At 38.8% G+C, this 22,332-nt stretch overlaps 1 protein-coding gene across 3 annotated transcripts in view; it reads left to right on the top strand.

The window, feature by feature from the left end:
• Positions 1–21,546, top strand: part of Ptpn2 (protein tyrosine phosphatase non-receptor type 2) — an 84,577-nt gene extending 63,031 nt beyond the window's left edge. The window contains exons 7-10 of one of the 3 annotated variants that reach the window (XM_090353449.1): positions 388–540; positions 7,393–7,574; positions 12,888–12,989; positions 20,855–21,546. In XM_090353449.1, the coding sequence (XP_090209575.1) occupies positions 388–540; positions 7,393–7,574; positions 12,888–12,989; positions 20,855–20,876 (459 nt within the window). In that variant the 3' untranslated portion in view covers positions 20,877–21,546. The other 2 variants (XM_090353450.1, XM_090353448.1) reach the window with 2 other exon arrangements.
• The last annotated feature ends 786 nt before the right edge of the window (positions 21,547–22,332 follow it).

The raw sequence follows: 22,332 nt of genomic DNA, 5'->3' as shown, positions 1-22,332 counted from the left end.
GTAGACATGAAGAGGGCAGGAGGACAATTGGCAAAAATATACACAAAAAATTGTTATACTCTTTCTAAAATGTTTAAAAAAAACTAATCATAGTAGATTTACCCTTATACTAGCCACAACTCATCCTAAGTCCTTCCTTTGACCAATTATTGGCCAGAGTAACTGGCATTATTATGGCTTATAATTTTGAGTCATTTAAGAGTAAAAATCTTATACCACATGGACTATTGAGGCATGAGAAAAATTAGTAGATGGGGGGAATGCATTAAATTATTCCAGTTTTTGAAGAGCAAATGCTCGTCTAGAGTCTTACATTGGTCTTATATTGTTTTTGTTTGCTTTTACTTTTTTTTTTTTTACAGATGTTTTGTTTTACTTTTTTTACAGATGGAAAAAGGAGATGATATTAACATTAAACAAGTGTTACTGAATATGAGAAAATACCGAATGGGACTTATTCAGACCCCAGATCAACTCAGATTCTCTTACATGGCTATAATAGAAGGAGCAAAGAGTATAAAGGGAGATTCAAATATACAGGTAAACTTTTACTGGGAAAAAATACCTGTTCAGTAATTTGTGTGTGTGGAGTCTCCTATCTATAATCATAGTTAACTGGGAGCTAAGGACAGAAGGAGCAGGAGTTTGAGACCAATTCTTGACCAATAAGGGGCCGGGAGTTTGGTCTAGTGGTAGAGTGCTTGCCTAGCATGCACAAAGACCCAGCCTCTGTTCCTCAGTACCACATACATAGAAAAAAAACAAAAATGGTGCTGTGGCTCAAGTGGTAGAGCTCTAGCCTTTAAAAAGCCCAAGGATAGTGCTCAGGCCCTGAGTTTAAGCCCCAGGACTGGCCAAAAAAGGTAACATGACCCTGTCATGAACAAAAGATCTAGATGAATGGTTCAAGTGATAGAGAACTTGCCGAGCAAGCAGATTCCTGCGTTTAATCCCTAGTACTATAAGAAAAAAACTGCTTATTAAATATAACTCACATCAACTAACAGTACTCCACTTAAGCCATTATGTTGTCCTTTCCAAAGAATACATTTAAATTACTGTGGTAAAGTTAAAGCTGGCTGTCTTAAAATTATGTACTTATTTAAGCTTACAAGATCAAGTATAGTCAGCGTCATTAGATCTGTTACATTATTTAAAAAACACTGATGTGCCGGGCATTTGTGGCAAATGCCTGTAAATCCTATGTTTGCAGGAGGCTGAGATCTGAGGATTGTACTTTAAAGCCAGCCCAGGCAGGAATGTCTGTGAGATTCTTATCTCCAGTAAACTATTCAGAAAAAGCTGGAATTGACACTGTGGCTCAAGTGGGTAGAACACTAGCCTTATATACAAAGAGGTTCAGGTATAACACCCAACCCTGAGTTCAAACCCCATGTCCAACCAGGAAAAAAAAAAGTCCTGGTGGAATAAGATTTCATTAAAGAAACTGAAGTTTTCATGTAAGAGAGGATTTAAACATTGAAAAAAGCAAAAGATTTAAGAATTTTTACTCCATTAAAAATTTGATGCAAAGCAGGGCGCGGTGGCTCACCCCTGTAATCCCAGCTACACATGGGGCTGAGATATTAGGATCTCAGTTCAAAGCTGCCCAGGCACTAAAGATTGTGAGACTCATCTCCAATTAACCACTAGAAAACTGGAAGTGGCACTTGGCTCAAGCGATAGGGCAGTAGGCTTGAGCTGAAGAGCTGAGGGACAATACCCCAGAGTTGAAGCCACACGACCGAACAGGAAAAAAAAAAAAACTTGATGCAAGCCAGGTACGATGGCTCATGCCTATAATCCTAGCTACTCAGGAGGCTGAGACCTGAGAATTTCGTTCAGAACCTGGGCACAAAAGTCTGGGAGACTCAACTCCAATTAACCACCAGAAAGCCAGAAGTGGTGCTGTGGCTCAAGGGGTAGGGTGGTAGCCTTGATGGGCTGAAGAGCTCAGGGACAATGCCCAGGCCCAGAATTCAATTCCCATGACCAACAATAGTAAGAACAACAACAATAATAATAATAATACTTGATGTACCCAGCACCAGTGACTCATCTGTAATCCTAGCCACTCAGGTGGCTGAGATCTGAGGATCCCAATTCAAAGTCAGATGGGGCAGACATATCCACTGTAGTGACTCTTATTTCCAGTTAACCATCAAAAGAAGTTGGAAGTGAAATGAGATTCAAGTGGTAGAATGTTAGCCTTGAGCAAAAAAGATAAATAAGAGTGAAATCCTAAGTTCAAGCCCCACTACCAGCTGGAGATTGGGTGGAAGGGCTACCGGGGACTTGATATTGGAATGTACAATATTTAATACACATAATAGGAATCTAACTTTCTGACAATGAACAGATCTGTTTCTTTAGTTTTGTTTTGTGTTGTTGTTCTTTTTTTTTTGCCAGTCCCGGGGCTTGAACTCAGGGCCTAAGCACTGTCCTTGGGCTTCCCCCCACCTTGAGGCTTTACCACTTGAGCCATAGCACCCCCTCCAGCTTTTTCTATGTATGTGGTACCAAGGAATCAAACCCAGGTCTTCATGCATGCTAGGCAAGCATAAACCCTTGTCAAAACTTTCAAGAGGAAAAAGAATCTTCCTTTGTTTCTTTCTTTTTCTTTTTTTTTGGGGGGGGGGGGTGGGTCATGGGACTTGATTGGCCTGGGCGCTTTCCCTGAGCTCTTCAGCTCAAGGCTACCGCCCTACCCTTGAGCCAAGCCCCACTTCTCCTTTTCTAGAGGTTAATTGAAGATAAGAGTCTCAGACCCTTTTGTGCCCAGGCTGGCTTTGAGACTTGATTCTCAGATCTCAGCCTCCTGAGTAGCTAGGATCACAGGTGTGAGCCACCTGCACCTGGATGACCATATATTTTGTCTTTACTCATTGTTTCCACCATTTTGTTTCCTTTTTGCCATATGGGTTTTGTTGGGGTTTTTTGTTTGTTTATTTGTGGGGGGAGGGGGGAGGCTTGCCAATCCTGGGGCTTGAACTCAGGGCCTGAGCACTGTCCTTGGGCTTTTTCCTCAAGGCTAGCGCTCTGCCACTTGAGTCACAGCACCATTTCTGACTTTTTTTTATGTATGTGGTACTGAGGAATCGAACCCAGGTCTTCGTGCATGGTAGGCAAGCACTCTACCACTAGGTCAAACTCCTGTCCCCTCTTTTCAAAATTCTTGACTCATGTAATTCTTCTTTTTCATTGATGCTTTTTTTTGAAGGCAACATCTCTCATTTCAATCTTACTTTAGACTTACATTGTCGAATGGTGTTCTCATTATCAGATACAGTTTTATGTTAGTTTTTCTATGAAGGTAAAAAATAATATAGAACCTGTAGGAACAGTGGAGAGCTGTTAATGTTATAAATTTAAAATGACTGACTCTTAAATCAATAATGTATACATATAATTATAAGCATATGTCCACTTACCAAAAGCTTTGAGCGACCCTGATTCACTTAGATAAATAGATCATTTTTTTAGTTGCCCTTTGGCTTAAGTTTGGACATAAATACATAAGGTAGTTATTAGTGTTACCACATACTTAATATTATCCAACACTCAGTATTGGTGCTGACAGTAAACCTTCAAGATTCATGTGTTTGGTAATTCAGAAATGATTTAAGATTTCCTGTAATTTGTTGATACTTAGATGTAAATAATAAGCTTTTAGCAAACTAGAGCTGTTTCAAGTTTCATTGCATCACTTTACTCTGCAGTGAGAGAACTGGATGAGATTGGGCTTGGAGGCATGCTCCTCCTACCATGCCTCTTGTTTCACATGGGAATTATGGATATCATGAGTAAAGTATTCAAAAAAAGATGAAATTGACACAAGCCTCAACATGAGAGTTCATGTAAAGTTCAAATTAAGTAAATGATGGTTTCACCCTCACCCATCAACACTAAGAAGCTGAGACTGGTGACTTGGGAATGCCTCTCAAACTTTAGTGCCCGGGCTGGCTTTGAACCATGATCCTCAGATCTCAGACTCCTGAGTAGCTAGGATTATAGGCTTGAGCCACTGGTGCCCAGCTGAGATAATACTTTTCTTTTTTTCAAATTTTGTTTGTTTGTTTTTGCTTTTGTTTGCCAGTCCTGGGCTTGAGTTCAGAGCCTGAACACTGCCTGTGGGAGCTCTACCACTTGAGCCACAGCACTACTTCCGGCTTTTTCTCTGTATGTGGTACTGAGGAATCGACCTGGGTTTTTGTGCATGCTAGGCACTCTACCAGTAGGCCAAACTCTTGGCCTATAATACTGTTCTTTTTTTTTTTGCCAGTCCTGGGCTTGAGCTCAGGGCCTGAGCACTGTCCTTGGACTTTCTCAAGGCTAGAGCTCTACCACTTGAGCCTCAGCACCACTTCCGGCTTTTTTCTATATGTGGTACCGAGGAATCGAACTCGGGTCTTCATGCATGCTAGGCAAGCACTTTAACCACTAGGCCAAACTCCCGGCCCCTATAATACTGTTCTTAATTGGAGTTTTTTTTGGTACTACTGAGATTTGACTTTCCTGCTTGAGACATACCTCCAGTCATGGCTTTTTTTTTTTTTTTTGACAGTCCTGGGCCTTGATCTCGGGGCCTGAGCACTGTCCTTGGGCTTTTCCTCAAAGCTAGTATTCTACCACTTGAGCCACAGCACCACTTCTGGCTTTTCTATGTGTGAGGCACTGAGAAATTGAACCCGGGTCTTCGTGCATGCTAGGCAAGCACTAATACCACTAGGCTACATTCCCAGCCCTTATGCTTATTTTTTGACACTAGGTCTCACTAGGTAGGCTTGGCTAGGTTCAATTTTTTTTTTTTTTTTTTTTTGCCAGACATGGGGCTTGAACTCAGGGCCTGAGCATTGTCCTTGGACTTTTTTTTTTCCCCTCAAGGCCAAAGCTCTACCACTTGAGCCACAGTACCACTTCCAGCATTTTTCTATGTATGTGGTACCAAGGAATCGAACCTAGGCCTTTGTGCATGCTAGGCAAGCACTCTACCACTAGGCCAAACTCCCAGCCCCAAGGTTCAAATTTTTAATCTTCTGCCTCAACCTTTGTCTGCAGGGATTACAGTCATGAACCATCACATTCAGCTCAATATAATCCTTTAATGAGTACTTTTTGGAACTATTCTGTGACTGAAATTAGTGAGCTTTTTAGAGATTCAGATCATAATGTAGAGTTTATAGTAACTGTAGTCAACCCAGACTATCTTAAATTTTTGGCTCTATTAGCTGCATTGCTTTGAAACAAGTTGCTGTTACCTTTCCATGTCATCAATAAAAGGAATGCAATAGCAGTCTCTGTTTCCTAAGGCTCTTGTGAGTATTAAGAGCTAGAACATTTGAAACATTACAGCTCAACAGTTGAGTACAATGAAATCTTTACTCCAGGTTCGCCTGGATCTCCTTCACTACAAAAAGTGCAATTTAGAGCTGGGCACTGGTGACTTACTCCTATATTCCCAGCTACTTCAGGAAGCTGAGATCTGGAGGCAGCAGTTCAAATCTATCTTATGCAGGAAAATTTGTGAGAGTCTTACCTTCAAAGAACTTCCAAAAAGTTGAAAGTGGAGCTATATAAAGCTTAAGTTGTAGAGTGCTAGCCTTGAGCACAAAATTTAACATGTGAAGAGAGAAAGCTGATATTGTTGTAGAAAGTGAAAAGGTGTATTTGTTTGTCATTGCATAGTTGTTTCTTAACTGTTGATAGAGGTAACTGAAGCCCAGTCAGTTGCTAGTGATTGTTCACTTTCATTCTCTGTTTCTCATTACCTTCCAAGATTCCTCTTGAGATCTGTTCCCTTTCCAGCCTTATGTCAGTAAGACCCAAGCTCTCTGAAGTTCTACATTCTATAAACAAATGGAACCAAACTGTCTTGCAGACAAAACAATAGTGTCACATTCTCTAAGTCTTTGGTAAATCTACCATTATAAGACAAAAATACATTAACTTAGGCAACTAAGTAAAGATAGCTATTTCAAAGTAGACTGTGATACATGTGGATTTTTCTTTTCTTTCCTTTGTTATATAAAAGTGATAAGGGGTTTGTTTTTCTGGGGTTTGGAATTTTGTTTTATTTTGTTTTGTTTTTGAGATGGAGACTTACTGTAGGCTTGGCCCCCTGCCCTAGCCTCAAGTGCTGGGGTTGTAGGCATATGATACCACATTCAATTCAGATGTTTGCTTTTGTTGTTGTTGTAGGGTCTTTTTTTTTTTTTCTTGTTGTGTTTTGCCATACCTGGGGCTTGAACTCACAGCTTTGGACACTGTCCCTGAGGTTTTGTGACAGGTAGTAGATGATAATTGTGTCCCCAGCCCACTTAAGGTTTAAAAGACCACCACTGTTCTAGAACATGTTATTCCTTTTCTATGTAACACTCACTTTTCATCTTTAGAGGCCCAGTTAAACTTTGTGCTTCTCCCAACTTTGCCCTGGTGATGGTGGCAGTGATGGCGCATCTGCCATACATGGTACCAGGCTGGGCACACACCAGCTCATTAGCCCCCGTAGTGGAGATGACCTTCTCTTCTGTTGAAGGAAACTGAAATTTTTCCTCAGCCTGAGTCCTGCATTGTGTTGTCAGCAAGTTCTGAACTTCAAGTGTGCTGGAGGAAGTTTCTAAGCCCTAGGCTAACTATTAGGCACTGCTAATTTGCCTGGTAGAAATAACTAGATTAAAGTCCTTTGGCATCCTGGGGACCTGCTTGGAGATCAGTGTTGACTTTCACTGGTGCTGAAAAGAGGCAAGGAGCAGGAAGATACCCCAGATCATATGTTGCATGCCTGGGTGTGGGTGTATATGCCCGTAATCCCAGCACTTGGGAGGCTGAGATAATAGATAAGGTATATAAGTTATAAATATTTTATTTTAAATTTTCAACTTATAAGAGCTAGGGCCTGGTAAAATGCCTTTTTCTTTTTCTTTCTTTTAAATTCATTTAATATACCAAAGAGTGTTAAAGTAAGTAGTACTTGATTTGAACTAAGCCTCACACTTGGCAGAAACTTTACCGCTGTGTCATTTTGCCAGCACTTTTTGTTGGGTTTTTGCTTTTGTTTTGGTTTTGGTTTTTTTTTGAGATAGGCTCTTGCTTAATACCCAGGTAAACCTGGACTATTATCCTCCTGTTTGTTCTTGCCCATATTGCTAAAATGACAGGCAGAAGTCAACATACACATTCATTAGTCAAGATAGAATCTTGCTAACTATTTTTGCCCAGCCTGGCCTGGAAGCAGTATCCACCAATCTTTGTCTTCTAAGTTGCAAGGAATGAAGGCTTAAGCCATGGAGCCTGGCTAAGATATTCTTAATGTGAATAATTTCCATTTATAAATGTTTTTGATTTTAGGAAAACTGTAGTGTTTGCATTTATTTGTTCATTTCTCTTTTCTAGAAACAATGGAAAGAACTTTCTAAAGAAGACGTAAATCCTGCATTTGATCATTCACCGAATAAAATAATCATTGAAAAGTACAATGGGAACAGTCTAGGTCTAGAAGAAGAAAAACTGACAGGTGACCGGTACACAGGACTTCCCTCTAAAATGCAGGATACGGTAGAGGAAAACAGTGAGAGGTAAGAGTCCTGCTCAGATGAGGCTTTTTATTTTAATAAATCTAGTGTCTTTATACAGTTAACATAATTCGTTTCTTATGTAAAGGTTTTTAATTAGGTGATGACAAAATTTTTCTGAAAGAGCTCTAAATCTTGGTAATGAAACAAGTTGAAGAAATGATATGAAGTATATGTAAAGATAATGTAATTTGGTACTAAAATAATTAGCATGGTACAGAAAATAATAGTAAAAGTTAAATATGTTTCTGTTACTAGAAACAACAACAAAAAAAGAACGGGGAAAACAAGATGAGGGGTGGGGGAGAGGGGAAGGGAAATGGGTACCGTGACATGTGAAAGGGTATCAATGTGTGGGAATTAAGGCACCATTTATCTGGCAAATATGTAACCCTTCTATCAATTACAATAAAAAATATATTTAAAAAAATTGAAATTGGACAGGGAAGGGGGAAAACCAAGAGGGGGGGTGGGAGGGAGGGCAATGGGGACCAAGACATGTGAAAGGGTATCAATGTATGTGAATTGATGCACCTTCTATCTGGCAAATATCATGTAACCCTTTTATTAAATACAATAAAAATATTTAAAAATTTTTTTTAAAAAAAAGAACCTCTTCTCCCCCAACCTAGATTAAATAAACTTCTATACAGCTTATTTATTTTTGAATCCACATGAGTAGGCAAGTTACAACTTTTTTAAAAAAAGAACTACATTTCCAAGACTTAAGTTTCCCATTCATATATTAGGGTGGGAACCCGATTTCTTGAAGTATAAAGTAAACAAGTTCTTTTCTTCCTCTCTGTCTCTGAATGACTTTTTTCCCTTTGAGATACACATTTTTTGTTGTAATTATTTTTCTTACATTCTGATTTTAAAGGGTACCATGAAAGTCATCAGCCTTTCTTATACTCAAGGTTTCCCATACTTTATAGCTTTATTTCTGTATTTTCGAATACAGTAAAATTTAGTATATTTAAAACTGGTTTCAGGGCCAGGAGTTTGGCCTGGTAGAGTGCTTACCTAGTATGCACAAAGACCCAGGTTCAATTCCTTGGTACCACATACATAGAAAAAATCGGTAGTGGTTCTGTGGCTCAAGTGGTAGAGCCCTGGCCTTGAGAAACTCAGAAAAGTTTACCATACCTAGGCACATTCTTATCATCTTAAGGTACGTGGGAGGCTGAGATTGAGGAGAAAATTGTGGTTCCAGCCCAGCCAGTGAAGAATTCAAGAGACTCCTCCTCATTTTAGGGAAGTTGAACATAGTGGTGTGTGCCTATGTTCCCAACAGTGTTAGGAAGTCTGAAATAGCTAGATTGTGGTCTGGATCATAGTCCAGGCATGTGCTTGGGAAACAGTCAAGACCCTGTCATCTCTAAAATAACTGGTCTGGAGACATAGAGGTGCTGAGTTCGCTGCACTACCTCCAAAAAACAAGAGTTTTTAGCTTTGAAAGGAACAGAGCATAGTACTTAACTGTTACCTATCCTCCAAAAAAGTGTTTTTCCAAATTTAAGATCTACTACCATAGTTATGTCCATACTATCATGAATTGTATATATTCATTTTCCAGAGATTAATTGGAGATAAGAGTCTCAGGTCCTTTTGTGCCTGGGCTGGCTTTGAACATTGATCCTCAGATCTCAGCCTCCTTAGTAACTAGGATTATAGGCGTGAGCCACTGCTCTAGCTGTTATTTTGTTTTTAGCTGTATTTTTTTAAATTTTATTTTTATGTGTAAAGGGGTTACAGTTATACTCGCCAGATAGAAGGAGCACTATTTCTAACACATTGATACCCCTTTTTGTGTTTTTGTCCCCATTTCCTTCCCCCAACCCCCTCCCCTAATCTATTTTCCCCTCCTGTTTCAAATAAACAAACATATATATAATATAGCAGGTAACAAAGTCAGATACTTTTAACAATATGGGATTAACCAAAGGGCAGCATAAGAGAAAAAAAACATAGTACATTAAGAACAACAGTCACTCATAATTAAGCTCTTGTTTCCATGTCATTGAGGTCCGTTAATTTGGCCTCATCCTATATGTCTTTATGTATCCAGGGTTTGAGCTATTGTAATCCTCTGCTACGAGAGTCCTAGGTTTGTGCTAATTATTACAAATGAGGGAAACCATTGAGCCTATGTTCCTTTGGGTCTGGCTTGTTTCACTTAATACAATTTTTTTCTAAGTCACTCCATTTCCTTACAAATGGGGCAATGTCGTTCTTTCTGATGGCAGTATAGAATTCCATTTTGTATGAATACCACATCTTAGTGATCCAATCATCTACTGAGGGGCATCTGGGTTGGTTCCATATCTTTGCTATGGTAAATAGTGCTTCAGTGAACATCGTTGTGCTAGTGGCTTTAGTATGTCCTTGTTTCTGGACAGTTGGGTAAATGCCAAGTAGTGGAATTGCTTGGTCATAGGAAAGATCTGTGTCTTTTGAGGAACCACCATACTGCTTTCCATAGTGGTTGAATGAATTTATACTCCCACTAACAGTGTATTTGTGATCCCTCCTGGCCACATCACCACCAGTATCTGTTGTTACTGGATTTCTTGATAATGGCCATTCTAACTATACTGAGGTGGAATGTCAGAGTTGTTTTGATTTGCATTTCTTTTATGGCCAGAGATGTTGAGCATTTCTTCACGTGTCTATAGGCCGTTCTTATTTCTTCTTCAGAGATGTGTCTCTTTAAGTCTTTGGCCCATGTTTCTTTGAAGATTTATTTTGGAGTTAACTGTATTTTTTTTTATCTTTTCTTTTTTGGTACTGGGGATTAAACTCAGGACGTTGCACTTGCTAGGCAATGAGGAAAGTTGTATTCTCAGCCTGACCAGAGGCCAAAACATAATTTCTACAAATATATTTTAAAACCTGTATAAGCTCATATATAGCATATAAAACAGTTATATAATCAGATATCACAATGAATTTATTCAAATTGTTTTTAACATTTTTATTATCTTTATGAGGTTGTACAAAGGAATTGCCATTCAGCAAAAGCAGTTTAGAATACAGTGCACTTTGACCAATGGCAAATAGCTAAAAGTACTAGATACAAATTAGATTTGTCGTCTATACTGAAATAAATGTAAATTGGACTGTGATTGACAGGGTGCTCCAGACTTTTATAGTTTTATATTTGCCATAATTAATTTTCAATTCAGAGAATGAATCCTGAGTGATAACTTGCACAGGTCATAATGGTAAATATATCTTTCAGTGTTTTTACATGAATAGGTATTGCTCACTGGGTGAACTCATCTACATTGAGCACAGTGATCTAATACCTTATGAGGGGAAAAGAAGGACCCACCCCAATTAGCAACTGTTTTGTAAATTACTAGTTAAATAGACTAAATTCCATAAAATTGAAGGAGTACAAAGACGAGAAGAGAATTGAAAAACAGAATAGAAATGATAGGTGAAACTATCATTATAGGGGAGAACAGGCCCTCCCCCTCCCCCAGTATTGGCAAGAACAATGTTAAATATACTAGAACAATTCTGGAAAGATTGTATATGCATAAACAGCATGTTTCTCCAGTCTCCTGAGTCCATATAGCCACCTTTTGTAGTTATTGATATCATTTTATTCTTTTAAGTAATTATACAGTGAGGTTTCAATCGTACAAAAGAGTTTCAAGTTTTATAGCTTTTCTACTGTATATTGTGTAAGTGCAGTTCATATCTTACAGTGTAAGTCTCCAGGCACACTCTTAAAATTCCAGCTATGTAAAGATGGGAGGATGACAGTTTGGGAACAACTCATAGAAAAGTTAATGAGACTCCACCTGAACAAATAAGCCAGGCATGTGCATGTAATCCCAGCTACACAGGAAGCTATGGATGATTATGGTCTTAAACTAGCCCCAGGCAAATTATGAAACACAGTCTGAAAATAAAAGCAAGAAAGACTTTGAGTGACATAGTGCCTGCCAAAAGTGAGAGGCCCTGTATGCAAACTTTTGTACCATCAAAAATAAAATGCACAGTAGATTTTCATCTGTTTATAGTTATGTGGCCATATTCCAATTTTAGGACATTTCCATGATCTCAAGTAATCCCAGCACATGGGAGACTGAAAACAAAAGGATCTTGAGTTCAAGGTCAGCTGGACTTTATAGTGAAACCTAAGCACAAAAATAATCCAGTATCTAATCAAGGTGTGATGCATTGCGTTTGATTGAGAAAATTCCTTGATCTACAATCGAAAATTGTTCTCCAGATTTTTTTCCCTTTGCTTATTAGTTTGCTTTCAGTTTGCTCTACAATTTGGATTTCTTGAGGTTTTTTTCTTTTCTTTTTTTTTTTTTTTAAGTGGGTGAGGGTGACCTTTTTGGCCAGGGAAATGTTTTTCTTCATATAGTATGCACTGAAGAAGCAACCAAGATTTTCATCAAAAGTAAAGTAACTGGCATGTTGCTATTAGACATTTTCTTTACTTAGTCCTAGGACTAATGATCAGAGCCAAAAGTAAAACAAAGTTCTATATTAAACAGGAAACTGATAATATTTCAAGGAGGCTAGAAATGCATATGGACAGGCAGGAGCATAAGAGCTCTTGCAGAAAAAAAAAAAAATAAGAGCTCTTGCAACATGATCATCCTGCACATAAGCAGTTTTTATCCTTACCAGTGATCCTGTTGTCTTCCCCTCCTGTTTCTCTTGCCTGCATGTCAAAGAAAAAAGTACTGCTGATCACTAGTTTACTTTTTTTTTTTTTTTTCCAGTCCTGGGCCATGAACTCAGGCTTGAGCACTGTCCTTGAACTTTCTCAAGGCTAGAGCTATACCACTTGAGCCTCAGCACCATTTCTGGCTTTTTTCTATGTATGTGGTACCAAGGAATTGAACCCGGGTCCTCGTGCATGCTGGGCAAGCACTCTACCACTAGGCTAAACTCCAGGCCCTAGTTTACTTTTTAAATTTTTTTTCTGTTATTATAAAGATGAGGTTACAGTTTCATAAGTTAGATAACGAATACATTTCTTTTAGAAAAATGTCACCCCTTCTCTGTCTCATAGTTTACCAGTTCACACTTTGAAACAAGTATCTTGCATATTTTTGAGTCTTGCTAAAAGTATTTGTAAGATAAAACTACCCAAAATAGTTGGTACTTTATAAGAGTAAATCTCTGGAGTATTTGGAACATTAGTGCTTTCCCATTTCTATTTGTGTTGGAATGAGATGGAAAGCAGATGCATGTGCAGTGTTGCTGGTGCCTGGTCCTCTGCACTGGGGTAATTACAGCCTGCTGCGCACACACTCCCTTTGATTTGTTTTTGTCTCTTCACAGTGTTCTTCGGAAACGTATTCGTGAGGACAGAAAGGCTACCACAGCTCAGAAGGTGCAGCAGATGAAACAGAGGCTAAATGAGACTGAACGAAAAAGAAAAAGGTGGTTATATTGGCAACCTATTCTCACTAAGATTGGGTTTGTGTCAGTCATCTTGGTTGGCACTTTGGTTGGCTGGACACTGTTTTTTCACCATCATGTCCTATAAATAAAGTTTTGCCTGGCAAGCTTCTGCACTAGTAGCTGACAGTGCTGTGTTTATCTCAAGGGTTTGTCTGTTAGCAGCAAATGCCTCATACTCCAAAATTGGTGCAGTATAATAGACATCAGCCAGTAAGTGATATTTACAGTCACAGGCCCAGCATCTCAGGATCTTCACTGCAGGTTCCTCTGAAACCCAAACTGTAAACTGCTCTAAAATAAAGACATTGGTGTTTGTGAAAAACTGGTACCTTTTGCAGCTGTATTCACACATGTCAAACATACTTTACCTGACTGACAATGAGAAATCCTTTATTACAAGGATTTGTTTTGGAGGCTATCTGGATTTAACCTGCACTTGACATAAGCAATAAATATTGTGGTTTTATCTACATTATTAATGGAAAGAAAATGTCATTTACATAATGTGTTGTAATGTATAATGTACTGTTGATATGGGTATCAACACTTTATATACCTAACCATTTCAGGGTAAAGATAATTTTATAAGTATTTAATCTTACTTTTGTAGTTAAGTGTACTTTTTAAAAGCGCAGTTTGAAGTCTTACCACAAAACAATACTAAGTTGTATGTTGATTCAATTGTATACTGGATACCTTTTTCCTTTTCCTAAAAAAAGTTTGATATGAGCAGTTAAAAGTGTGAATAAGCAATTTCTATACATTCATGCATTTCCTTTATGTTTTACAGTTAGCCCTGTTTTAAAAAGAAAAGTCAAAGACAGAATTTGTGTGTATCTTTGGAGGAAAATTCTTACTGAATAGTAAAGTAACAGTTGGTCAAAACTTTGTAAAGGAATTGTTTTCTGCCAGGTGTGATAGTAAACACCTGAGAAGCTGAGACAGAGGATCACAAGTTTGAGGCCATCCTAAGCTACATAGCGAGTTCAAGTACAGCCTGAGCAACATAGTGAGACTCTATCTCAAAAAGAAGAAAGAAAAGAAAAGAAACTGGATTCTGTAAAGCCTATGCAGGACTGTTTTTGGTTTGGGTTTTTTTTTTTTTTTTTTTTTTTTGTGAAATTTTCAATGTAATTACCCTAATTTACAATTGGGGTAAGTCATAATTTCTTTTTCAAGTAAAAGCGGTAAACTTCAGTTCACTTAGACTGAAGTTTTGAAATAAGATTTTTTTCAAGTTCTCTTCTTCAATAAATAGTGTCATGATGTGTAAACTTTATATTGTCCCTTTAACTTCTTAATGAGTATTTTAACATACTGTCTAATGAATTTTAACTGCTCATTCAAATCCCAACATTCCATTCAATATTTGATTCAGTCGACTTAAACTTTAAGTAGATGATATAAATTTAATTGCTAGCAGACATTCAGTGGTTTTCTAACTCCCATATACATTGGATCTCACAAAAGTTCACCAAGAGGTGGCAGAAAGATTTTGAGCTACCAGCCATGGCATCCCTGCTTTGTCTCTTTTAATACACCTTGTAAGACTTCTGCTAAGGCTTAGTTGTCTTGAAGGAGGTAGCTGTCATTTAAAAGCAAGTTGAAAACTATTGGTATAGGTAGGTGTTTTGAATTTACTTGAATAGCTTTCTTGAATGTATCAACTGTGTGAAAGCAGGATGTAGGTGGTACTATATTAAATAAGATCTATGTAACATGTGCCTGTGTCCTGATTCAGTATTACTGTGTCCTGTTAACCTTGAGATGGAAAAGAGGTAAGGGAGATGTTTTCTTATGTCTTTTTGAATTAAACCTATGTTTAGGCATCGAAATCCTATTGGTTATTGATTTAAAGTCTTTTTTTTTTCCCTGCCAAATATGGTATGTTACCCCAAAAGTCAAATGGGGATAAGTCTTCAGAGCTTTCTACTTGGAGATAGCTTTGATTTAAGTGAAAGTATAAAGATTTCTTTTGGGAAATAAATACTAATAAGACTGTGCCTAGCATAGTACTGGATGACTTCTTTGTTAGCGTCAGCATTACTCTTTATCTACTGTTTGTACAGCTAGGTATGTGGTAGTATTTTATTTTTAAATCACAGCATACTGAACACTCAGTGACTTTCCATATCCAATCTCCTTCTTTCTCTGAGCAGGTCTGTGAGGATATTGGTGACTATGAAAGGTTTAAACAGGCTAATCGTTTACTAGTACTGGTATTTTGGGGTACCGAATACAACATGTGTCGTAGTAGATGGTGATGTGTGGGTGATGGTCATCTCAGTCCTATACTGGTTGGGGAAACAGAACATGTGGCTTTTTACCCGCTCCAAGAACAGCCAGAGGAAGAAAAAGGGCAGCCCTTGGTGGGGCCTGCATCTGTGAAAGCTTGACCCTAGTCTTCGTAGTGTTTTTCCAAATGCAACAGATGTTAAAATGAGAATTGTGGGTCAAAGGCAGTCCAGGAAGACAAATCTGAGAGGTTGTCCAGTTAACCAACAAAATGCAAGAAGTGGAGTGGATGGCTCAGTAGTAGAATGCCAATTATGAACAAAAAGTCAAGCCAAGTATGTGAGGCACTGCATTCTAGTCCCAGTCCACCTACACACACACACACACACACACACACACACACACACACACACACACCAGGTAAGTATTGAGTTTTGAATAAATGAAGGAAGAGAATACAAGATTTTAAAATAAAGCTGGGGTATTATTTTCAGGACAGAATCTTTAATTCAGATCCATTCTTGCTGCACACAGGTACAACCTTCAGTTAATGCTGAAATCACAGGGGAGATTCCTTTCCAAGTTTAGCCAGATAATGTTTTACGTTGACCTGTTACTGATTTTTTAACATAAAGAATAAAAATACACTTCTCTGTGTTTGATTGTCCACATATAAAATGAAAATGCCCTTTTTTAAAGTAACATAAAAGATACACAGTTTCAGAACATTGTAAAGACTACTTGTCATATTTTACCAGTCCTGGGGCTTGAACTCAGGACCAGAGCACTGTCCTTGGGTTTTTTCCTCAAAGCTAGAGCTCTACCACTTGAGCTTCCAACTTTTCTATGTATGTGATACCAAGGAATCAAACCCAGGTCTTCCTGCATCATGCTAGGCAAGCACTCTTAGCACTAGGCCAAACTCCCAGCACTACTTCTCATGTTTAACAGAGATTTCACATATTGTCAAGTTTTCTCTTAGTCTTTTTGTCTTCTTGATTCCCGCCCCCTGTTCTTTTCCTGAGGCTTGAACTCCGGTCCTAGATGCTATGCTGTCTGTCTTTGAGCTCTTTTGCTCACAGCTAGCAGTCTACCACTTGAGCCACAGCACCACTTCAGACCTATTCTGTGATTTAATTGGCGATCAGAAGCTCATAAACTTTGCTGCCAGGCTGGCTTTGAACCACAATCCTCAAACCTCAGTCTCTTGAATAACCAGAGTTATAGGCATGAGCCCCCTGTACTGGCTTTGATCTACTTTCATTATGTATCAACATTTCTGTCAAAGAAGGAATAGAGAAAAGGATTTCTTTTTCCTCTGCACAAGTGTGCAAGAAACCAGGGTTGTGACTGCCGCCGACCTTGTATATACTGTGCTCATATTTGTCTTAGCTTTCAGTTTCTTCTGACCTTTCAGCCTAGGGTTTCACAGCGATGATGGCCACCACTGACTGAACTTGAAAGTAGAGAATTCTCCAAGACAAACTGCAGCTGATTGTCATCTTAGAGATCTCTGATTCGATTCCACATAAATGGAAACTAGAAGTTGATGGTGTTAAAATGTTACGGCCCAGGCCTTGTAATCCTAGCTACTTGGGAGTTTGAGGTGGTTGAGATCATGTGTCCAGGCAGGCAGGAAAATGTCTGAGACCCCTTCTCAACTAGATTAGTTGGTGGGTGCCTGTCATCCTATGTTGCCAGCCAGGAAGCCTGATATGGTTGGATTGGGCCTGACAAGAAATGAGAGACTATCTCAAAAATAAAAAGCAAAACCCTAGGCTGGAGACCTGGATCAGCAGTAGTAGTACCTGCAATAGTGCAAGCTCAAAGCCCCAAATTCAAAACTCTACAAAAAGTTCTTCTGGGTTTTTTGTTTTATTGTGCTTTGTTTGTTGATCATGGGGGTTGAACTCTAGGTGTGTGTGTTGTCCCTGAGCTCTTCAGCTCAAGGCTACCACCCTACCCCTTGAGCCACAGTACCACTTCTGGTTTTCTACTGGTTAATTGGAGATGAGTCTCACAGTCTTTAGTGCCCAGGCTGGCTTTGAACCTCAATCCTCAGATCGCACCTTCCTGAGTAGCTAGGATTACAGGCGTGAGCCACCGCGCCTGACTCACAAAAAGTTTTATTGACCATTGTATACTTTATGCCCAGTTATTTGTATAGATTTAGACTGTCTTGATTTTTATTTTCAGAAACAAAACTCCCCCCCCTCTCTTTCTTTCTCTCTCTCTCTCTCTCTCTCTCTCTCTCTCTCTCTCTCTCTCTCTCTCTCTCTCTCTCTCTCTCTCTCTCTTCAAAGCCATTTCACTGTGTTGTTCAGGCTAGCCTTGAACTCCTTGGGCTCAAACGATTCTCCCACCTCAACCTCCTGCACAGCTGCTACTACAGGTGCACACGCCTGCAGCCAGCTTTCCTGTACACACGTTAGAAGAGGTTTTAAAACATGTAATCTTAAGCCAGATGCCACTAAGTATATAGACCATTTCTTTGTTTGGACAGGATTTCAAGGCTGCAGTAAGTACTGGTTTATATTTTCTTCTAGCAGGACCGTAATGGGTCCTGAGTGAGTAAAATGTGTGCAGCTGTGGTGTAGAACCCACAGTCTTTACCCGGACAAATTTAATGTATCTGTCCACTGTGTAGAACTAAGTAGAATTAAGATTTCAGCAGAAATCTGTCCTGCATCCTCACTTGGACAATAACAGCTAATAAAATGTCTTAACTTTTATAGTTCTTATTCGGCTTTGACTAATTTAAGTGATAATGATGCACATAAAAAGCAATTAAATGATACATCTTCTTGTGGCATGCAATATGGGCCTTTTTATTGCCTGGATCCTTTGCTGTGGACCTGACCTGTTTTGTCAACCCACCCCCATCCAGTTCACATGTTTCCATCTGATTGCAGTCATATCCCCCCCCCACCCCCCCCCGTCTTCAGAGCAGCTTTTATGAGATTCCACAGCAGTTCTCCTTTCCATTGAATGTGTACAAATGGTAACATGCCTTAGTAGAAAACTGTGGGTTGTGTGTTGATCACTTGTCTATCATGGAATTCCTGGTCTCGGGACTTAGTACACACCAGCAGCTCTTCCCCTGAATGTGGTCCATATGGGAGTTGTTTCATTATCCCTCCAATTTCAGGCACTGAGTAGTATTCTGAAGTGAAAACACAGTTAAACCATACTAACATGAAAAATACTCATTTTTCTCTTGGCAGCAGGAATTTCCTGACTATTGAACACATTCCCATTGATCCAAAAACAATGTTGAGTCATTCTGCACAAGTGCTTTTCTCAGCTCTCTTCAGAAAAAAATGGCTTTCTCTTTCGGCCCCCAGGTTCTAAAAAGATCAGTGTCCCGTGTATACATGGACATTTTGCCCTCTTTTACTGATGGTTTTCTTCTGTGCTCTCTTTGGTGGCTTAGAGCCACTGCAAAGTATAAACACTACGTGGCACAAGAGAGAAGCTGTGGCTTGCTTTGGGAGGCTTTGTGCTAGCTGACAATAAAAACATGAGCATTCTTTCTTTGGACGGTCTGTTACTAGGATGATACTTCTGGTCTTTGGAGGTGATATTTTAGAATGTGGAAATTAGAGTTGTGAGGATATTACAGACTTTTTTGAAACTGTGTTGTTTCCCATTAGAATCCCTTCAATGTCTTGTAGTTGCTGCAGGGAAAATAAGTAGGAATTTCTGAAGTACAGGAGAACAGACCTCTCCTTCAAGGCAGTGCGTGGCTCACCTGAGAGAGGATTGTGATTTTCCTTGCCTTATCTTAGGAGAATATTAGTGTGATTATCTAATGGCAAAAAGTCTTATTTAATGAGATTCCTCCAGATCATTTCATCGTACTCCTCAAATCATTCACACACAGAGAATTTAGAGTTTTAAAAATCTCTTTTGGTTTTTATAACAAGTAATTCTTTAAAAAAAAAAAAAAAAAACAACACACACACACACAGCAGTGTGTGCTGAACATCTACAGTTCTGCCGGCCACTTCTAAATTGAAGATGCATGCTACCTCACTAGATAAATGGCATCCTATTTTCACATAAGAAAACTGAGTTGGAGAATAGGAAACTTGCCCAAGATGGCACAGCTAGTTCATGACAGAACTGAGAGGCAAACTGCATCTAGATTTCCAGCAGCTCCAGACCTCATTCTTCACCTTATGCCACAATGACTCTGTTAATGTGGAATTCAATCAGATACTCAAAAAGGGAAATAACAGGTAACCATTGTTGTTAAAGAAAGGGATTTTTTTTTTTTTTGGCAGTCCTGGGGCTTGAACTCAGGGCCTGGGCACTGTCCCTGAGTTTCTTTTGCTCAAGGCTTATCACTGCCTTTTTCTGTTTATGTGGCACTGAGGAATTGAACCCAGGACTTCATTCATACTAGGCAAGCACTTTACCACTAAACCACATTTCCAGCCCCCCGCACACACAGTTTTTTTTTTTTAAGTGGAGAAAAATAGTGAAATATTTTGAACTACCACTGAAACAAAGAATGAAACATGAGAATATTTAGCATATCGAAGCATTATTTCATACACTTTGAATTACATGCCTTTGTTCTAAAGAGCAGACTCCAAATGTATGGCATATACAAACATTTTGTTGAAGTCAGAATCAACTAGCTTGGCTCAGAATCCTGGAGATGGCTGTAATAAGCATATCTAGTTCTTTGTGAGCCATGGTGTCCAGTGCACTGTCTATGTCCGTGGTGACTTTCCACTAGTGTTTGAAAATCAGACCACTTCAAGTGCTTTATAATCCTGCCTTCCTTCAGAGGACGAGGCCTCATTCCCTGTACTTGAAATGTTGACTACATGTCTTGGCTTCATAGTATGAGTCTGGTTTATATTTTCTGTTTACCCATGTGGGCATTCAATACTGACAATTATATATCTTTGGAGTGTGTTGTGTATGTGTGTGTGTGTAAAATGGGAAAGAATGGAAATAATCATTAACCTCCTAGAAAGTTGTTTGCAAGTAATTGGGAATTAGCATTAAAAAAAAAATCTACTGCTCTTAAATAGTATTCATTCCTTCTGTCTACCTCTTAAACTTTTGGCATTAAATACAATAAATTTATTTTATGCCTGTTTTAAGTATTCTATTGCTTATTTCTCTGGCTAGACTCATTAGTTATCCCTCAGGACAAAATTCATCTGTTAATCTGATTTAAGGACACAAGCCAATTTAATGTACAAGTTGTAATGTTTTAAACAGTATTCCGCAGTTGAGAACTAAGTTGGATTAGACTTTCATCTAGAACATATGTAGTCGTGCTAAATTCTTCTGGCTACATTTTTTTTTTTAATGTATCAGTAAAATAGGATGACAAAAGAATTAGTTCATAATTCTTGGAAAAGGAAGTGAGTTCTTGGGCTTTAAATGATTCTCCCACACCACTAATTCTATTTGGAACTCAAACACTTCAGTGGCTTCACCAAAATAAGAGTAAAGTGGTTAGTGTGGTTGAATGTGATATGTTTGCCTAGTTTGCTGTTAGTCCTTTTGTGTTTGTGTGTATCAGTGCACGTCTGTGTGTTTGGTAAATCTGAATTGAATAGATGACTTCTTATTTTATGTTTTAGGCCAAGATTGACAGACACCTAAATATTCATGACTTGAGAATATTCTGCAGCTATAAATTTTGAACCTTTGATGTGCAAAGCAAGACCTGAAGCCCACTCCGGAAACCAAAGTGAGGCTTGCTAAACCTGTAGATTGATTGATTGCCTCACAGTTGTTTGTTTACAAAGTAAACTTTACATCCAGGGAACGAAGAGCACCCACCAGCAGAAGACTTGCAGAACTCTTTCATTTGATGTACTGTTAAGTGTTTTTTAAAATGCGTGTATGAAATGTAGAAAGATGTAAAAGAAATAAATTAGGAGAGAATACTTTGTATTGTACTGCCATTCCTATTGTATTTTTATACTTTTGGCAGCATTAAATATTTTTATTAAATAGACTGTTGGTTTGTGTGCATTATCTTAGGATAGCTGTAATTCAAGTACTGAATATTTTCTTACAGGTTTCCTCAAATTTGTATAACTAGTAATTGACATTTAAATTGAAATAGGTTCACAACATTGGTCACTTGCTTTTGGATATATTTTTTTTGATGGTAACCTTCAACAGTCCTTCTCTTCCAAATAGTATGGGTTAAGTATAGACAGTAACAGAAGAGGTCATATTTTGTCTCTGCAAAATATTAATAGGTACAAAGCACTGCTTTTTGATCAAAGTTGGTTTTGAATAAATATAACAATACAATGCCTTTTTTTTTTTTGTTTTTTGTTTCTTGTTTTTCTGTGTTTTTGGTTGGTCATGGACTTGAGTTCAGCGCCTGGTTGCTGTCCCTGAGCTCTTTTTGCTCAAAGCTAGTGCTCTACCACTTTGAGCCACAACACCACTTCCACTTCCAGTTTTTGAATGTTTGTTTGGAGATGAGTCTCACAGAGACTTTTCTACTTTGGCTGGCTTTGAACCGCATCCTTAGATCTCAGCTTCCTGAATAACTAGGATTACAGGTGTGGGCCGCCAACACCCATCCAGCTCAATGCAGTTCTTGTGCTGAGCTTTACAGATGCTTCCTACTATAAGGGGCCTCCCCTCCCCCCCACCCACTTTCTTTTTTCCCAATCCTAAGACTTGAAATCAGGGTCTGGGCACTGTCCCTGCGCTTTTTGTGCTCAAAGCTAGTGCTCTCACATTTTAGCCTTCTGGCTTTTTGATGGTTAATTGGAGAGAAGAGTCTTGCAGACTTGCCTGCCAAAGGCTTTAAACCATGATCCTCACATCTCAATCTCCAGTAGCTAGGATTACAGACATGAGCCACCAGCACCTTCCAATCAAAGGCTTCTTAAGTGAACTTTTGGCTTATTCACCATCTGATTTGCTAGTTGAAGGATGAGTTTGGGTCAGTCCCTTGTCAGACTACAGTGTTTGGTGTCCAGAGAAAAGTCTGTGTCACAGCATCTTACAGGTGTAATAACTTCTTTAGCCAGGTTAAAATTCTTAATGCCATTCCTATATGACACCTGTTTCATCTCAGATTTAGATTACT

Source organism: Megascapheus bottae, chromosome 19 (assembly GCF_031878675.1).
Source record: "Megascapheus bottae isolate mThoBot1 chromosome 19, mThoBot2.hap1, whole genome shotgun sequence".
NCBI classification, from domain to species: domain Eukaryota; kingdom Metazoa; phylum Chordata; class Mammalia; order Rodentia; family Geomyidae; genus Megascapheus; species Megascapheus bottae.
The sequence above is the reverse complement of the archived record's forward strand: the minus strand, read 5'-3'. Positions and strand labels throughout refer to the sequence as shown.